This window comes from Panthera leo, chromosome D1 (assembly GCF_018350215.1).
Source record: "Panthera leo isolate Ple1 chromosome D1, P.leo_Ple1_pat1.1, whole genome shotgun sequence".
Classification (NCBI taxonomy): Eukaryota; Metazoa; Chordata; class Mammalia; order Carnivora; family Felidae; genus Panthera; species Panthera leo.
The window spans coordinates 4,211,352-4,230,374 of NC_056688.1; the positions used below are offsets into that span (position 1 = coordinate 4,211,352).

The 19,023-nt window shown below is 38.9% G+C and overlaps 1 protein-coding gene and 1 long non-coding RNA gene across 7 annotated transcripts in view; one reads left to right on the plus strand and one right to left on the minus strand.

Annotated features, from left to right (window-relative positions):
- Positions 1 to 10,911, plus strand: part of LOC122199225 — a 44,722-nt gene extending 33,811 nt beyond the window's left edge. For 3 of the 5 annotated variants that reach the window (XR_006193426.1, XR_006193424.1, XR_006193425.1), the window contains 5 exons: positions 2,981 to 3,054; positions 4,935 to 5,095; positions 7,953 to 8,098; positions 8,665 to 9,062; positions 10,715 to 10,911. This is a non-coding gene — a long non-coding RNA (uncharacterized LOC122199225). Of the gene's footprint in view, positions 1 to 2,980; positions 3,055 to 4,934; positions 5,096 to 7,952; positions 8,099 to 8,664; positions 9,063 to 9,629; positions 9,702 to 10,714 lie in introns of those variants that run through there. The other 2 variants (XR_006193428.1, XR_006193427.1) reach the window with 2 other exon arrangements.
- KBTBD3 (kelch repeat and BTB domain containing 3) overlaps positions 1 to 19,023 on the minus strand; it is a 35,917-nt gene that overhangs the window by 5,986 nt on the left and 10,908 nt on the right. Inside the window, exons 2-3 of one of the 2 annotated variants that reach the window (XM_042904059.1) lie at positions 7,093 to 7,417; positions 3,227 to 3,471 (exon numbers count right to left, since the gene is read on the minus strand). In XM_042904059.1, the coding sequence (XP_042759993.1) occupies positions 3,227 to 3,447 (221 nt within the window). In that variant the 5' untranslated portion in view covers positions 3,448 to 3,471; positions 7,093 to 7,417. The remainder of the gene's footprint in view (positions 1 to 3,226; positions 3,472 to 7,092; positions 7,418 to 19,023) is intronic. The other variant, XM_042904058.1, reaches the window with a different exon arrangement.

A 19,023-nucleotide genomic window follows, 5' to 3' on the forward strand; every position in this document is an offset into this window, starting at 1 on the left:
GCTTTTTTTTAATGTTTATTTATTTTGAGAGAGAAAGAAAGCACAAGCAGGCTCCGCGCTGTCAGCGCAAAGCCCGATGCGGGGCTTGAACTCATGAGCTGTGTGATCATGACCTGAGCCAAAACCAAGAGCCACACACTTAACTGACTGAGCCCCCCAGGTGCCCCTAAACCAAATTAGTTTTTAGAGTCCACTCTAGAGGGTAATGAAAGCTGTTTAAGAAGCACTAGTATTATCCAAATGAAAAATCTGAGGAGACTTCCAAATATGGAACACCCCTTAGGAAAAGGAAGGACAACAAAACACCTTCCCACTGGACTGTTCTAATACACAAAAAAATACGGTTACAAAAACTATACACATTATACACTATTTCAATAACGTAGATCAAGTCAGAAATGTTAAACTGTGATGATAATTACATTGACTTATGAGGACACGGATAATCAGGTTAGGGTAACAGTGAGAGCCTGGCCTCTAGAATCTGGCTGCCTGAGTGGGTATCTGGCCTATGTCACTAATTAGCTGTGTGACCTCGGTTGGGGGGGGGCACTTCTTAACTGTGCTGCAAATTCTTCATCTGAAAATGGGTACACATATATCTACTTTACTGAGTTGAGGAGGAATGAGTTAATCAATGCAAAGTATTAGCTATTATCATTTTTAGAAAATATTTCCTATCAGACCCTGTGTATTTTCTTTGAGAAGACATATGTAAGATCATCTTTCCATACTTCATCAGCTTGAAAGTTTCCAGTTAACATCGATCTTGAATTTACCATAATCATAAAGTGGCTGTACAGTTTGTGTGATTCTTTTTCAGTCTTCTCTCCATGACTTTACATCTCATTCAAAAACTTTAATTTTCCAAAATCATTATAAAGTGCATTTATCATGCATTATGCACTTTCCTGCTATTTCGTATTTTTCCTCCCAATATCCAGTAAATTTGATCATAACACAAATATTATGAATTAGTGGCCTTATCATATAAGGATGTAAATTATAGAATTTCAGTCTAAATTTGCAAATAGTTTTATATGAACTTTAGTAAACTCACAGTAAATTTAGTATTCCTTTAAATTAGTATTCCTTCAGTAAAATGCTATATATAATAAATATAATACTATATATAATATATCTAATCTAGGTCATTATAAAACTGCCATTTGTGCTACTTCAAAGCAGGGAGAAAAAATTTTAAATATATTGTTCTTGTTCTGTTTTCACAGCAGTTTTTTTTTTTAATTTAAAGTAGATCCATAAAAGCTAGGAGTACCTGAAAATATTGTGGCCAAAAATTAGGTGCAGATACATTTAATTAATAAATAATTTCTGGGGCACCTGGGTGGCTTAGTCGGTTGAGTGTCCGACTTTGGCTCAGGTCATGATCTCACGGTTTGTGGGTTCAAGCCCCGCGTAGGGCTCTGTGCTGACAGCTCAGAGCCTGGAGCCTGCTTCATTCTGTGTCTCCCTCTCTCTCTGCCCCTAACCCACTCGCATTCTGTCTCTGTCTCTCAAAAATAAATAAACATTAAAAAAAAATTATTTCTCCATGAAGAGTAGAGGACTTCCAATTGAAATGCTTACATAAACTTATTTTGTTAACAAGAAAACACTGTAGGGAAATCAACTTGTGTGTTTACCAGAGTTTTTCCATTTTTGCTAGGTTTGGAAACAGTAATAATAATAATAATAATAATAATAATAATAATAATAATAGGTTGAATATAGTGGGCACGGTCCTAATCATTACATATACATTATTTAAGTCTCATCATGACTCTGTGAATTAGATTCTGTTTTTATGGTCTTAATTTTTACAAATCAGGAACCTGAAGCCTGAAGAGATTAAGTCACTTGCCTAAGGTCATATCTGGTAAGTGGCAGAGCCAGGATTTAGATTGAGGGCATGTGTATTAAGAGGCCAAGTACTCAATCCCTATACCATCACTTCTCATGATGAGGTGGCAGGATGGGGAGGGAGCAGAATGGAGCTACCAGGAAGAAGACCCGTGGAATACAAGAGAGCTGGGACACTGGTGGCACCAGGGTGTGGCAGAACATAGGGACATCGAGGGCTCCAGTGGGACTGGGAGAACAGCTGAGGTTACAGGGTCAGAAGCAGACTCCAGTTAGGCCAGAGGCGCTTCCCCAGTGAGCCAGGTGCGGCCCTGGGCCACTGCTCCCACCTCCGGCAGGGGACCCCCCAGGGGCAGGGGAGTATCAGTACACTTTTAGAGGATTCACTCCAGAGCAGTAGGGGTGAGGTCTAATCAGATGCTGGCAGTAAAACAGGAGTTAAAGTAAGGATTAGTGTATTTACACCTTAAATCTTACTATGTTTTTACCAATTTTATTTACTAGAGATTTAAGGCCTGCTTACTTTGAATACAAATTACTTCCAAAACCGAATATAATGCAAATACCACAACTGGGATGAAGTTTATGGCAGTATGACTGGAGGGCTGGAGGCCAGGATGTCACCAAGAGAGGTCTGTGTGTGACCAAGAGGCCTCGCGGGATGGTATGACCGTGAAACAGCTGCCACCGTAGCAAGGTCATGCATCCAACACTTAACCTTGCAGACTCCACAACCACTGTCACCACAGTGGAATCGTACAGGCTCATGACTAGGACATTCTGTTCAGAACCAAATTCTATTCAGAAGGTTGCCTAGAATCAGAAAAGTTGGGTATTCTCCAGAGATGCTTCTGGAGGTACTTTTCCCCTTTGTCAAACAAAGAGAGAAGAAACTTTGAAATATCTGTATGAGCCCCCCTCTCCCTGGAATAATCCTTGGATACAGTACATGACTAAAATCCATTTTCCTCTCAGCCTCTTTGTTTTCTTTGAACTATACTTCCATATTTTATCCATCCTTTCCTCTTTTTCTAAATGGCACAGTGCAAGAATTCCCCCAAATAAAATGGACTCTGGATCAAAACAAGTTTCTTTTTTCTTTTTTTTTTTTCCCCAGAACATTTCAAAGAACCAGTGTCCAATACAACATTGGGAAATGCTGATCTGGGAAGACATGAGTTTTTAAAAAAGGTAGTCTTAAATTTTTATATTCAAAAATCATTAGTTAATCTAGGTTATAATTAGCTTTTTTTTTTTTAAGAATTAAAAATTACCACTGCATGCTCCTGTAGGGGAGAAATTCAGCAGTTATGACAAATAAGTGTAATAACACAAAACCTGAGTCATAGACAAGGTACAGTACCTGAAAAAGTCACTGCATGCTGCTAAGACACAACGATGACATGGGATTGTTTCATCTTTCATGATTATTTTGAAATCATAAAAGACATTTTGTTCTCTAAAATTCTGTAGTACACTTAAGATTTTCTGTCCATGATCTTCAGACACAAGGAAGTTGTTTTTCTTCTCAGATGGAAGTCCATTACATGAGTTTCGTTGGTTGAGATGATATGAACTATCCATAGCCAATTCCAATTGTTCTTAGAACTGGAAAGAAAAACAATCACTGATGTAGTAGAGTCCTGATGAAATTTCAGATCCAAAATTTGTTTAATGTCAATTACACAAAAATTCTAAGATCATAATAAACCTGATCTAAACATTTGTTTTCATGAATTTCTTTTGAACTTTTATAAATATTGAGCTCACTAGAAAATGAAAGACTATATTAAATTGAGGGATAAAGTTCAAGCCATATAATTGTGTCAAATAGCACCATTTATAATTTATATATATAGCTCATATAGGATCTCCCCACATGACTAGTTTTGTTACACATAAGAGGTATTATTTTATAGTAGCCATCACATGGGTATATACCCAACACATCCCTCTGCCCTCCCATCCCTTTTCTTCTGGTAGCATAGCTGATGTTAAAGTATCGATCTTGAAGCATAGCCTTCTGGGGTTCAACTTTCAAGACAGAAATGATTGAAAAAGATCAGTGTTACACTGTGTTAACTAGTTAGGGCCTTTAGAAAGGAACAAAAAGGCAAGCATTGATACATGTTGGCCTGTTTGGATACCTTTTCTTTTTGTTGTCTGATTGCTATGACTAGGACTTCCAGCACTATGTTGAATCAAAGCGGTGAGAGGGAACAACCTTGTCCTGTTCCTGACCTCAGAGGAAAAGCTCTTAGTTTTTCCCCATTGAGGATGATGTCAGTCAGCCGTGAGGTTTTCATAGATGGGTTTTATGTTGAGGTATGTTCCCTCTAACCCTATTTTGTTGAGGGGTTTTTATCAAGAATGGATGTTGAACTTCATCAAATGCTTTTTCTCCTTCTACTAAAATGATCCGATGGTTCTAATGCTTGCTTTTATTAATGTGGTGGGTCATGTTGATTGCTTTGTGAATATTGAACCACCGAGCAGTCCAGGAATAAATCCCACTTGATTGTGGTGAATGATTTGTTTCAATGTATTGTTGGATTCCAGTTGCTAGTATTTTACTTAGAATTTTTGCATCCATGTTCATCAGGGATATTGACTGTAGTTCCCTTTTTTAGTGGAATCTTTATCTGGTTTTGGTATCAGGGTGATGGTGGCCTAAAAAAATGAATTTGGAAGTTTTCCTTCCATTATATTTTTTGGGAAAGTTTAAGAATATTAACTCCTCTTTAAATGTTCAGTAGAATTCACCTGTGAAGCCATCTGGTCCCGGACTTTTGTTTGTTGAGAGGTTTGTGATTTTGGACTCAATTTCCATGCTGGTTATTGGTCTTTCAAATTTTCTATTTCCTCCTGTTTCAGTTTTGGTAGTTTCTATGTTTCTAGGTATTTACCCATTTCTTCTACATTGTCTAATTTGTTGGCTTACTGTTTTTTAGAATATTTTCTTATGATTGTATTTCCACGGTGTTGGTTGTTATTTCTCCTTCATCATTTGTCATTTTATTTAGTTCTCTCTCTCTCTCTCTCTCTCTCTCTCTCTCTCTTTTTTAACCAAGTTGGCCTATTTGAAAGCAGGACAGAAAACAGTATAACTTCACTAAAAAAGGCCTTTTAAACATGCGATCAGAAATCTAAGACAGTTGAAGGCCAGACAACTGTGACTTTGCCAAACTGCAGATTCAATTCTATGCAAACATGTTCACCCACCAAAAAGCAAGTAAGTGGGAAACAGGTACTCTACCCGTTCAGAGAAACTTGTCTAGTAGCAAACTAGAAATGATCCCTGAGTCTTCAGAAAGGAAAAGAAGCCTGAAAACTAGGGAGCCAAAGAAATAGGGAACATTGATTCCCTTAGTATGTTTTTATCCCAGTTATCTAGTGCTTTGCAAATCATCCTAAACTTAGTGGCTTAAGACAACGGTTTATTGTATCTCATGGTTCTGTGGGTTTCGCTGGAGCTTCTTGCTCTGGGACTTTCATATACTTAGAGTCAGATGGGAGCTCTGGCTGAGGTCATCTGAAGGCCTGACTGGGCTACAGGTCCAACATGCTTCCTTCCTTCCCATTCTGGATGCTTCAAATGGGATGGCTAGAACAGACGGTGTCTGTCTATGTGCACTCTGTCCATGTGGCCAGCCTATACTCCCTCATAGCATGGCAGTGTCACGGTGGCTGGGTTCTCCCAGAGAAAGCGTTTCAGGCCCGGGTGGGAGCTATATACCCAGTGGTCCTACAACATCAATTAAAGCTCTAGGACTGAGCCATCTACTGCTCTCTTGTCCAATATAGTAACCATGAGCCATGTATCACTATTTAAACGTAAATTACCTAAAATTAAATTAAAAATGTAGTTGCTGTAGCCATTATTTTAAGTAATCAGTAGCCATATGTAGTGATGGTTACTTTTACGTGTCAACACATCTGGGCCATGGGGTGTCCAGATATGTGGCTAAGTAGTGTTTGTAGGTGTGTCCGTGGGGGTGTTTCTGGAGAAGATTAACATTTGAATTGGGAGAGTAAGTAAAGCAGGCTGCCCTGCCCTCCCCCCCCCCCCCCCCCCCCCCCCCGTAATGTGAATGGGACTCATCCAGTCCATCCCAGAATAGAACAAAAGGCCAAGAAGGAATTCTGTCTGTCTGCCTGGATGTCAAGGAGTTGGAGCTTCAGGCTTCTGCTCTGAACTGAGTCATGGATGGTAACGGTGCTGACGACTCTCCTGCGCCTCTAGCTTGCAGGCCGCAGATCTTGGGATTTCTCCCACTCAGTGATCATGGAAACCAACTTCTTATAGCAGATCTGTCCGTCTGTGTCTCCACCTGGTTTCCCTCGAGAACTCCACCAACACTTGTGGCTGTTCTGTTGTACAGCAGAAATGCACAATGTTTTCCTTATCACGGAAGTTCAGTTGGATGGCTTCCGTAGTATATGAAGGAAGAACAGTGTGTGCACATGCATGAGAGAGCATGTGCGTGTACAAGTGGGGGAGCAATAGGATGGAGTTGGCAGTATTACTGGAGAAGTAAGTTACCTGCAGTAATTCAGTGAGCAGTGTTCTAAAGTAGTTGTAAGTAGGGAGACATACTAAGTGTGGGTGTCAGGAAGGGAGAGAGATAATTAGAGGTTTGGGGTCAGCTCTGAAGAAAAGGCAGGCAGGAAACAGTTGTATTGGTCAGAGGTCTCTAGAGAAACAGAGCCAGTGAACCCACAGGTTACAAGCCTGTTGGTTTTGTGTAGACACACGTGCACACACATGCTGATACTTGTGTGTCTATAAAAAATAAGGACTTGGCTCGCAAAATTATAGAGGTCCCAGGATCTGTGAGTGGCACGCTGGAGACCCAGGGCAGCTGGTGGTGTAAGCTCCAGTCTGAAAGCTGGGCAGCCTGGAGAGCTGGGGACAGCTGACTTTTTCAGTTTGAGTCCAAAGGTAGCAATGGTTGTCTCAACTCAGCACTCGGGTAAGGTTCGTCTTACTCAGCAATTTGTCCTATCCAGGTCTTCTACTGATTGGGTGAGGCCCACCCTCATGAGGAAGGACAACCTGCTTCTCCCAGTCTGTCTGTCCAAGTGTTAACTTCACCTGGAAGCTCACTCAACAGAAACACCCACAATAATATCTGACCAAATGTCTGGGCACCCTCTGGCCCCGTTAAGTCGATATAGTAATTAATCATCACAACACTACAAATCTTAACAATGTTAACAATATCTGACCTTAGATGGAAAAGAACATATAACCCAAGTTAGAGTGGGGTGCACAGAGAACTGTGTAGGGCTGCCACCCCAGGAGTAATTCTTCACCTCGCAAGGCATGCCTCTTAAGCCACTTGTAAAACTCTGTTATTAACATTATGGATATTTTTTTCGTCCTTTTCTAAGAACTATAAAGTCATCCATTTTCCCAGGGCTGCGATATAACGTGAGCAGTAGGATGAACAGGCTTCAGAATTGGCGAGATGAGCTCCGTGCTGCTTCAGCACTTGACTTGTGAAATATCTGAGGCCAGGAACCTCTGGTCTTTGATTCTCATTTTTTCCTTCTGTAAAATAGGGACAAACTGTACCTGTCAGTCGTTGTACTGTTGAGAAGAGTAAAGATAATACATACTTGAGCATTTAGTATATGCTAGATAAGTGGAATTTGGTACTTACTTTCTACCAAAAATTTAACACAACAGCCAAGGAAATCCCTTAATTGACATTAATCAGGAGGTTTACATTCCTCATGTGGTGGGGAGAAGAGTGAGAGAGGCAGCTTTCTAGTAATTGCTAAGCTGAAGAGAAGAGTTGAACACAAGTGCTGTCACTGTAAGAGTTTCTCTGAAGTGCCAGATCAGTGGACAGAAGACATAACCCTGCTTGAGACTTGAGCCAGCCTCTCCTACTGCCTCCGTGACACCGGAGGGAGAGGCCAAGGAGTGCGTCCACTACATAAAAGAGTACACGGGGCAGAGAAGCAGGCATGGTCTATGTAAGAGAGACAGACGTGACTTAATGCTGTGCAAAGGGTCAGAGCATCTTCTCAGCCACACAGTGAGGCCAAGGGGTATCTCCTGGTCTGTTTCTCACGTCTAGCAGTGGGCTGGTGCATCAGTGATCTGTAACAGCAATGCAGGGTCTCTGCTCGTCCTGCCTCAGAGAACCACAGAATTGGTTGGGAGATGCAGTCCACATCGCCTAGACACCCCCTGGAACTGCTCTCAATTCTCCTCCATTTAAAGGTATGTATTTAAATCTCTCTGACAGAGGAAGTTAGATGCTGAAGATTGAAATACACATTCATCTGCTATAATCTTAGATTCTTCTTGGGTTGTAAAAGTTCTTTCAAAGTTTAGGATGATAGGTGTTGACAAGGCTGTGTGATCCACATGGGATAATGTAAAGCAGAGATTGCTACCCTGACCTTCCAGCCGTCTAGTGAGGGGGAGATGGAGGGAAGGAGGTGGGTAGAAACTGAACACAACACTTTCATTCTGCCTGTGATTACGTACATGTGCGTGTGTATCTATACATACAATTAACTTTAAAATATATTTTTAGGGGCATTAAAAAATACCTCTGTTTTCCAATTCTTTAATGTGGCCATGATTACCACTGGAAACTACCAAAGTTTAAGTAATATGCTGATTCCACCCCCCGCCCCCCCCGCCAAGCTCTGTTCGTTATATGTTTCCATTGAGATGAAGAGCTTCTCTACTGCCCAAGCCAGACACTCAGAAATCCTCCTCCACTAACCATATCTATTTTAAAACCACCACCTTTTCTCCACCCCGCTGCCGTTCTTCAGGATGAATCCCTCACTGTTCTCACTTGAACTGCTGCAGTGCCTCCACTCGGATCTGGCCTCCTCTGTGCAGTTTTATTGAATACCCTCGGGGCTTCAAACCCATGTGGGCATTGGGCATATGAAGATAAATGGGCCACAGGATCCCTGCTCTTGCAGGCCTCCAGGCCAGTTGGAAAGAAAGAAGTAACAAATGTGATAAGCGTCAAAACTGACATGGGAAGAGTATCAAGGAGGCAGGAAGGACAATCTCAGACTTGCTCTCAGGGAGGAGGAGGACAAAGCAGAGGGGAGAGGATGAAGGAAGACATTCTGATGGATGTGGTACTGGAGCTGTTAAAGAAAAAACGAAAGATGGTTACCGGAGAAGGTGAGGAAGACACTTCCAAGAGAAAAAAATGGTAAGTGGAGAGATAGGGATGACAGAGTTATCACAGCCCCTTGGAGAGACACCATGTTGAGGACCAGAGATGGGGCAGATAAAGCTGAAATAGTAAACGGCCTGGCTCACGCGGTCTTGCTACCGTGCAAGGGGCCTGGGTTTCATTCTAGAGGTAATGAGGAATATTTAGAAGGACTTTAAATAGGAGAGGAATTGCACCATTGGATTTATATTTTAGAAACATCATTCTGCTAGGAATACAGCAGTGAGTAACCATGATGTGGCTCCTGTTCTCACTGCACTTACCATCGAAGGTAGCATTCCCTGGTATGAGTAATACCAATCAAAAAAAATCCAAACGTTGTTTTTTTATTGGATAAGAAATTTTTGTTTTTGTTAAGCCACTGAGATGTGTCTATTACAACAAATAGGATTATTTTAATTAATGCATATTAATTCTAATCCCAGCAACTCAAGTATATTTATTAATCTAAATATCTGTTGATTCTTTTGTGTTTTCTGCATAAAAAACTACATCATTTGTAGCCAATGGGGCTTGTTTGTTCTCTTTCCTGTTTTTTTACAGGCATTATTTCTTTTTATTTTACTACAGAAGTAGCTAGGATCTCCTGTACAATGTTTAATTAAGGCAACAACGGTTTGTAATACTTTTTAATAAACATATGTGTGTATATATAATTTATATGTAATTTTTTATAGCTAATTATACATATATAAGGAACTTGTAACTTGTGTTAGATTAAATCAATCATTGAGGATCATAATTCATGGATAAAAAGTGAGCCCAATGATATAGTATACAGTAATTTTTATTTCTATGACTAGTAATATAAATAACACTACTTAGTGGAAACTTTCAAGTATCAAACTAATACATTAGCATTATGCATAGGCATTCATTTTGGTAAAGTGGTTAAAAGTTAAAGGCTGCCATGGTTACTTCATATAGAATGGCTTCATACAGAAGCTGAAATTTTCTATTTTCTTAACTTGGTTTGAGCACATTTATATATGTAGACTTTATTTAATCATAATAATTATAAGTGCTATTGAAGAGAAAGCGTGTTGGAAAGTTTATGAAAGGGATAGGGGAACTCAATCCACAAGATAAGTAAAGCCACTGAAATGGATACAAATCAATCAAGAAAAATAAGTAGAATCAGTAGAGAAAGAGGGCTGAGAATGGAACTCCAATGATAACTAACCCTAAGGGAAAGACCATTTAGTTGAAAAGAATTATTCATGTAGCACCTGCTACCTGCCAGGTGACAGTCTAGATGAACTGGAGATATAGTTGAAAGTACAATTTGTGGAAGACACAAGGTGAGGAAGTTCTACAGCTAAGGAAAAACTCACAAAGAGCAGGGACAGAAATGGAGGAAAATTAGGAGTGGTGATGGAAAGCACAGGAAGAGAATTTCACGTTAGGAAGTAGTTACATCATCCAAAGCTGAGAAAGGTTAGGCAAGGTAAGGACTGAAAAGACAATGTTGATCATTCAGGGGTGGGGTGAGGAGAGGTCAGATTATAGTAGTTTTAAGAGGGAATACTGGACACAAATTTGTATAAATTATTTTTTAAAGAAGTTCAGTGAGGTAAGGACTAGAGGAGTAGGTGGATTCTAGGAAATTCTGTTGTCTTTTGTTTGAGATGGGAGAAATACACTGAGGAGAGAGTGGCAACATGGGGACAATCGAGATAAATGATGACAACAATCTACGTTCGGCACCTACATCCATACCACAAAGCACATCTTTCCGGACCTTTAAACCAGTACATCAAAGAACAATACTATATGGTGAAACTTCCATTTCTGTTAACAGGTAAACATTGATAGGCAAGTAAATGGTTAGAGACTCTTAACTTTTATAGTTACTTAGTGATATAACAAGCCTGAAGGTACTAGAATTTATAATAAGTAATTTATATAGTTATTTCATTCAGCGTTTATAATTTAACTTTGGTAATAATGACTGTTTACAAAATGGGAAGTTGAGGCTCAAGATTGAATGATGAGCATAAAGATGTAAAACCAGTAGAAACCTGCTTAACTCAAAGTTTATACTCTTTTCAATGCTCTTCTGGCCATAGGTATTAATATTAAATGAAAGCATAGAGTCCTTTTCATGTGCATAAGATCCAACCATAAATGTACTGGCCAAAAAAGTTACCATGGCAGTTTAACATCATCCTGAATAAGAAAGATATACAGGATAATAAAAATAGCTAACATTTATAGAGCCAGTACTTTGTGTCAGGTGCTGATCCCTGGGTTTCACACAGTATTTAATTTAATTGTTATAAATATTACTCCTATAAAAACAGTGAGGCTTTGTCTTCCAGTAAGGTGGAGTAGACATGCTTGGCACTATTTCTGCTGCTAAAAATGACTGAGAACCCTGGACACATATAAAAATATATATCATAAACCTATGCAGATGGTGAAAGGTGGAGAGAAATAGGCAGACTGGCTAGTGAACGTGGGACCCAAGAACAATACAGTGGTGAGTTCCTTGGGTTTTATTTTTGCCTAAGATATCCCAGATACTGAACAAGTGGACAACACGAACACGACTGGGCGGGCACGTGCATAAAGAGCTCCGAGAGAAACCTGATCTCTTTAGCCATAGGACCAGGGGCAGAAGCAACCTAGTAAGAAGAGTTTTGACAAACATGATGGAAAAACTGACTATCTACAGGCACTCACGTCAGCAAAAGTGGAATGGAGAGCCTAGCATCCCACCCCTCCCAGGATGTAATGAGATGCGTCAACTCTCCTCTTCCTATCCATGGGAAGGCAGAGTGGGTAGCCAGTCCAGGGGTAGCAAGTGTCCACCACTTCCCCTCCACCATCAGTGGAGGTCATGTGACACATGGGATCTTGGATTCTACCCCTACCTGGAAGTAAAATGGCATTCCTCCCTGTCCTTCCTGGGGTGGAGCCAGAGGCCCACTGAAGATGTAGGACTTTTCACTGCCAGGGGATATGCCCCTCCCTCTCTCAGCCAAAGTGGTATCAGAGGGTGCAAAGAGGGGAGCCTGAACTCTCAACTCCATCCAGCAGTAAAAAGAGCCCTTCCTATCCCAGATGTCCAAGAGGTGAGGTGGAAAATCTGGACTTCTATCCCAACACAGCAGTAATGAGCTGGTGGCCTTAACAGAGCAGTGTCAGAAAAGACCCACCAAAATACAAGATATAAATAGGATCTAGAGTCTTATTATGAAATATCCAGTATATCCCCAAACCAGGAATATATCAAATTGAAAGAGAGAAGAATCAACAGACACCGACACAGGACACAGATGTCAGAATTATCTATCAGGAATTTTAAAGCAGCCTTTACAGAGATGCCTCAGTGAGCAATTACATAGTCTGTGTGATTTCAGTTCTTTTAAGTCTTTTGAGGTTTGTCCTGTGGGTTAGGATACAGTTACTCTTGCTGTATGTTCCATGGCACTTGAAAATAATGTGGGTTCTTTTGTTAGGTGGAGTATTCTATAAATGCTGATTAGATTATATTCGTTAATGGTGTTGAGTTCTTCTGTGTCACTTCTGACTGTCTTCGTGTCCTATTGAGAGAGAAGTATTAATGTCTCCAGCTGTAAAAGTAAATGTGTCTATTTTTCTTATTAGTTCTATCAGTTTTTGCTTCAGATATTTTGCAGCTCTCTTGTTTGGTACATAGACAATTAGGTTTGCTATGTCTTCTGGGTGGATCAACACATAATATTCCTCTCTGTCCCTCATAATTTTCCTTGCTGAAGTCTACTTTATCTGGTATTAATATAACCACAACCATTTAATTACTGCTTGCATAGTGTATATTTTTTCATCCTTGACTTTCAACCTACTTATATCATTCTATTTGAAATGAATGACTTACAGAAGTGTATAAAGTTGGATTATTTTAAAAAAAGCCTACTCTGCTAATCTCTATCTTTTAATTGACGTATATAGACCACTTATATTTAGTGCAGTTATTGATACGGTAATACTTAGGGCTGCTTTTTGGTTGGTTGTTTTATGTTTCTCTATTTTTAATTTATCTTTATTCTTTCTGCCTTCCTTTGGGTTACTTGAACCTTTTTAAATTCCATTTTGATTTGGCTATAGTGACTGAGCATATCTCTTTGTATGGACATTTTAGTGGTTGTTCTAAGTATTACATATATATGTGTGTATATGTGTGTATATATACATATGTACACACACACATATATATATTATATATATGGTGTGTATATAGTATATAACAAATACTTGTGTAAACATTTTACCAGTGTCAGTATAAAGTGTATATGCTTTACACTCTTTTACTTCCCTTTACTCTCCCTCATATCCTTATTATATAATTGATTTAAATAACCCTTACATAGACAGTTATAATTTTTGCTTCAACCTCAAGAAACTTCGAAAAGAAGAGCAAAATAAACTCAATGTAGACAGGTTAAAGGAAATGATAAAGAGAAGAAATCTACAAAATTCAAAATAGAAAACTGCAAAGGAAATAAAGAACTTATTCTTTGAAAGGTTTGATAAAATAGACAAACCTCTAGCAAGATTGACAAAGAACAAAAAAGAGAAGACATAAATTACTAATATCAGGAATGCAATAGGGGAATCACTACACACCTTGAAGTTAATCAGAAGGATAAAGAAAGGAATACTAGAAACAACTCGACATGTAATAATTCAGTAGGGCAGATGAAATGGACTAATTCCTCAAAAATCCACACATTACCACAACTCACTCAAGATGAAATATAAAATTTGAACAGCCCTGTAATTTCTTATTAAGGGAATTAAATTCACCAAAAGTTTTTTAAAAGTTAATACCAAATCTATATAATTTCCTCCAGAATACAGAAGAGGAGGGTACACTTCCCAAGTAATTTTATGAAGTCAGTACTAATGTGGTACCCCAGACAAAGACAATACAAAAACAAAGAAAGGGAAAAACAAAACCACAGATCAATATCCCTCATAAATATATAAATTTTTAAAAATCAGGAAAAATAATTCAGCAGTATCTAAAACGAATTATGCACAAGACCAAGACCAAGTAGTTTTATCCCAGGATGTAAGGGTGGTTCAATATTCAAATATCAATTAATGTAATCCAGTGTTGAAGCAAAGCGAAAAAGAAAAATCATGTAACTGTATCAATTGACACAGTAAAATCATTGAGAAATCCCACTTTTATTCACGAGAAAACCTTTCAGCAAAGAACAGAGAAGAACTTCCTCAACTTGATAAAGAATATCTATAAAAAATCTATAGCTAACATTATACTAAATGGTAAGAGACTGAATGCTTTTGCTCTATGATGAAAATGGCAAGTATGTCCACTCTTACCTTTGCTATTCATCATGGTACTGGCAGTCCTTGCCACCACACTGAGGCAACAAAATTCTACAAGAGGCTTATACATTTGAAAGGAACAAACTGCCTCTATACTTAAAGATGATAAGATTGTCTACATAGAAAATCCCAAGTAACCTACAAAATATACATACATCTAATAAAGGAGTTCAGCAATGCCACAGGATATAGGAGCAACATACAAAATCAATGTTTCTTCTATAAACTAGCAATCAACACATGGAAGCCAAAGTTTAAATTACAATACCATTTACAATAGCAGGAAAGGAAAAGGAAAGGAAAAGAAAGACAAGACTTGGATATAAAATCTACTGAAACGAGTACAAGACTTATACACTGCGACTACAAAATGCTGACAAAAGAAACCAAAGAGGCCTAAATAAATTGACAGATTGTACCATGTTCATAAAGTGGAAAAATCAACATAGTAAATATGTCAATTCTCCCTATACTGATGTGCAGATTTAACACAATTCCCATCAAAATCTCAGTAAGATCTTTTTGTAGACATGGATTATTCTAAAACTTCTATGGAGAGACAAGGAAATGAAAACAGCTAACACAGTTTTGAAAAATAACAGTAATGTTGGAAGAGTCAGTCTACCTGATTTCAATACTTATTATATAGCTTCATTAATCAAACTGATATTGGAGAAAGACTGACACACAGATCAGTGGAACAGAATATATAATTAATAAACAGCCCCATTCAAGTAAAATCAACCAATTTATGACACAGCTCAAAAGCAATTCAATAGTGTAAAGATAATCTCTTAACAAATAGTGTTGAAGCAAATGAATATTCACAGGCAAAAAAGTGAACCTTGATCTAAATATCACATTTAATACAAAAATTAACTCAAAATGGATCATAGGCTTAAATGTGAAATGTAAAAACTAAAATTTTTAGAATATAGGAGAAAATGTTCATGACAAAGGGTTAGTCAATGAGTTTTAGATCTATGACATTAAAAGCACACTTCACAAAACAGAGAAAAATGTTACTTGAATGTTGTCAAAACTGAGTATGTTTCATTTCCTCTGTGAAAGATCCTGTTAAGAGGATGAAAAGATCATTTACAGCCTGGGAGAAAATAGTTGCAAATGAAATTTGATAAAAGATTGATATCTATTAATATAAAGAATTCTCAAAACCCATCAGTAAAAAAACAAACAATTAAATTAAAAAGGGGGCAAAAGATAGGAAGAGGTATTTTACCAAAGAAAATCAAGAGATGAACACATGAAGATATGTTTAATATCATTAATCATGGAAATACAAAATTAAGACCACAATGAAATATCACCCCCATCCATTAGAATGGCTAATAAAAAAATATCGGTAACATCAGATGATTGAGAGGGCACCGAGATACCATATCATTCACATGTTGATAATGGAAACTATTTGGCTGTTTCTTAAGCTAACCACAAGATTGTGACCCCATCTGACCAGGGAACCCAGTGTGTAGTTGTGACTGATTCAAGACCCCGACAACCAGTCCTGCTGGCCTTGGAGCCTGTCCTGCCACCCTGCCTGGCAGAACAGCTAAATCTTAGTCCTGCTCACTGCTGAGTGCAGCCCCCAGCCCAGCTTCACCGAGAAACCTGAGCAGAGCATCTGAGAAACTGAGCAGCTCAGCAGCACTTGAGAGGAGCACCTAGCAACATCTCTGCAGGTCTGCAGAGCCCAGCTGGTGAACCCCTCTGGCCAGAGAGCTCAACGTGTTTTGCCTGATTGAAGTCCCTGACTACCAAGCCTAACTGGCTGTGAAGGCTGTCACGTGGCCCAAATGTGAAGCCCTGCCTTGCACTGAATACAGTTTCCAGCCCTGCCCAACAAGCAAGCCTAACCAGAGCACCTGGGAAGTTGTATAGCCCAACCTGTAGCCAAGCTTACAGCAGCAGGTGAGCAGAGAGCCAAGCCAGCAGCTCTTTCCACCTTCACAGCAAAGCTGGTAGTAGTGTCTGAGCAAGGAGTTTGGTGAGCAGCTCTCTGCTGGATTCAGGCCCCTGGCCATCAAGCTAAAGGGCTGTGGAGCCTGTTGTACAACTCCACTCAGGCAAGGAAGCACCTTTGCAGCCCTGCCTAACTGTTGAGTGTAGCACCCAGTCGGCCTGAGTAGGAAGTTTAACCAGAGAATCCATGCAGCCACAGAGCCCATCCCACAGCTGCGCATGGGCAGGAAACCAACAGTTTCCAGCCGTCGGCACCAAGTCTGACCTCAGGGCTCAGGCAGCCTCCTTGCCCAAATAGAAAGCCCTGATAGCAGGCCCCACTTGACCAAGGATGCTGCCAGCTGACCAGTCCAGAACCAAGGTGAACTGACTGGTGAAAGACTGTCTTTGGAGAAGACCTGTAAAATGTGGACGAGGAGACTGCTTACTCAAATGTATAGATCCCAACACAAAGAATCAAGGATTATGAAGAATCAGGTAAACAATGACATCACTACATGAAAGTAATAAAGCCCCAATAACTGACCCTAAGGAAATGGGAGCTCTATAAACTGCAAAGAATTCAGAATATTCCTCTTAAAGAAGTTAAGTGGACTACAAGAAAACACAAATAACTAAATAATATTAGGGAAATACTGCATGAATAAAATGAGACGTTCAACAAAGAAATCATGAATGAAGGAAGGGAGGAAGGAAGGGCGGAAAAGAAAGAAAGGAATGAGGGGAGGAAGGAAAAGAAGGAAGGGACGGAGGGGGAGTGAGAGGGAGAGAGGGAAGGAGAAAAGAGAGAGAGAGAGAGAAATTCTAAAGCTGAAGAATTCAGTGACTGACATGAAGAATTCAATGGAGTGCTTCAACAGCAGACTCCATCAAGTAAAAGAATCAGTGAACTATAAAGTAGGGCATTTGAAATTATCCAGTCAGAATAGCAAAAAGAAGAAAGAATTAAAAAGAGTAAAGAAAGCCTGTGGGCCTCAGTGGACACCACTAAAAGAACAATATATGCATTATAAGAATCCCAGGAGAAGAGAATGAAAAAAGGGCAGAAATATTTTTAAAACCATAATGGCTGAAAACTTCCCAAACATGAGGAAGGATATCATGAGGAATGGATATCAGAGTAATGATGCCCAAAGGACCCAAATAGGTTGAACCCTAAACAGCTACACAGGGAGACATAATGTCAAAAGTCAAAGACAAAGAATTTTGAAAGCAGCAAGAGTGACATATCACGTACAAGGGACCTCCTCCCCTCCCATAAGACTATGCACAGATTTCTCAGAAACTTTTCAGCCAGGAGAGAATGGGGTGATATATTCAAAATATTGAAGGAAAAACAACTGTCAGCTGACCATAGTATAGCTGGCGAAGCAGTCTTCCAGAAATGAATGAGATGTAAAGAATTTCTCAAACTAAAGGAAGTTCATCATCAATATACCTGACTTATAAGAAATACTAAAGGTAGTTCTTTTTTTTTTAATGTTTATTTATGTTTGAGAGAGAGAGAGAGAGAGAGAGAGAGACAGAGCATGAGTAGGGGAAGCATAGAGAGAGGGAGACAGACTCCGAAGCAGGCTCCAGGCTCTGAGCTGTCAACATAGAGTGCAACGCGGGGCTCGAACCCACGAACCATGAGATCATGACCTGAACTGAAGTTGGATGCTCAACTGATAGAGCCACCCACGTGCCAAATAAAATGATGCTAATTAACATCATAAAAACATATGAATATGTAGAAAACTAATCTCAATTATTTCAATTCATTTACAACTCTAAATTAAAAAGTTAAAAAATAAACATTAAAAGTAATCATAACTACAAAAATTTGTTACTGGATACACAACATAAAATATAAGTAAACTATGAGGTGCCTGGCTGGCTCAGTCAATGGCGCATGTGACACTTGATCTCAGGGTTGTGAGTTTGAGCCCCACATTGGATGTAGAGATTACTTAAAAATAAAAAATTTTAATACATACATACATGTATATATGCATACTTATATGTATAAACTGAAACATTAATAATCTAAACTGTGAGGGAAGAAATAAAAATTTAAAGTTTATGTTATTAAAACTGTTATCGACTTAAAACAGAACATTATAAATATCTTTTATATAAGCCTCATGGTAACCAAAAAGGAAAACCCTGTAGTAGTCACAAAAAGACTATGATTAAAGAGTGACAAAATATTGCTCTAACAGTCATCAAACCACAAAGAAGCAACAAAGCATCTAGGAAACAGAACATGGTTAAACAAAGTGGCAATAATAAGTCTTTACCTATTAATAATTAAACATAAATGAATCAAATTCTCCAATCAAAAGACAGGATGCTGAATGGATAAAGATATAAGATCCAATGATGTGCTGCCTACAAGAGACTCACTGCTGCTTTAAAGGCACATGTAGACTGAAAGTGAAGGAATGGGAAAAGATATTTCACACAAATGGTAACCAAAAGAAAGCAGGGATGTTATATCAGAAGAGACTTTAAGCTAAAAAGTAGTCAAGAGATAAAGAAAGTCATTATATAATGATAATGGAGTCAATCCATTAAGAATGCATAATTGTAAATATTTATGAACCCAATATCAGAGCACCTAAGTGTATGAAGC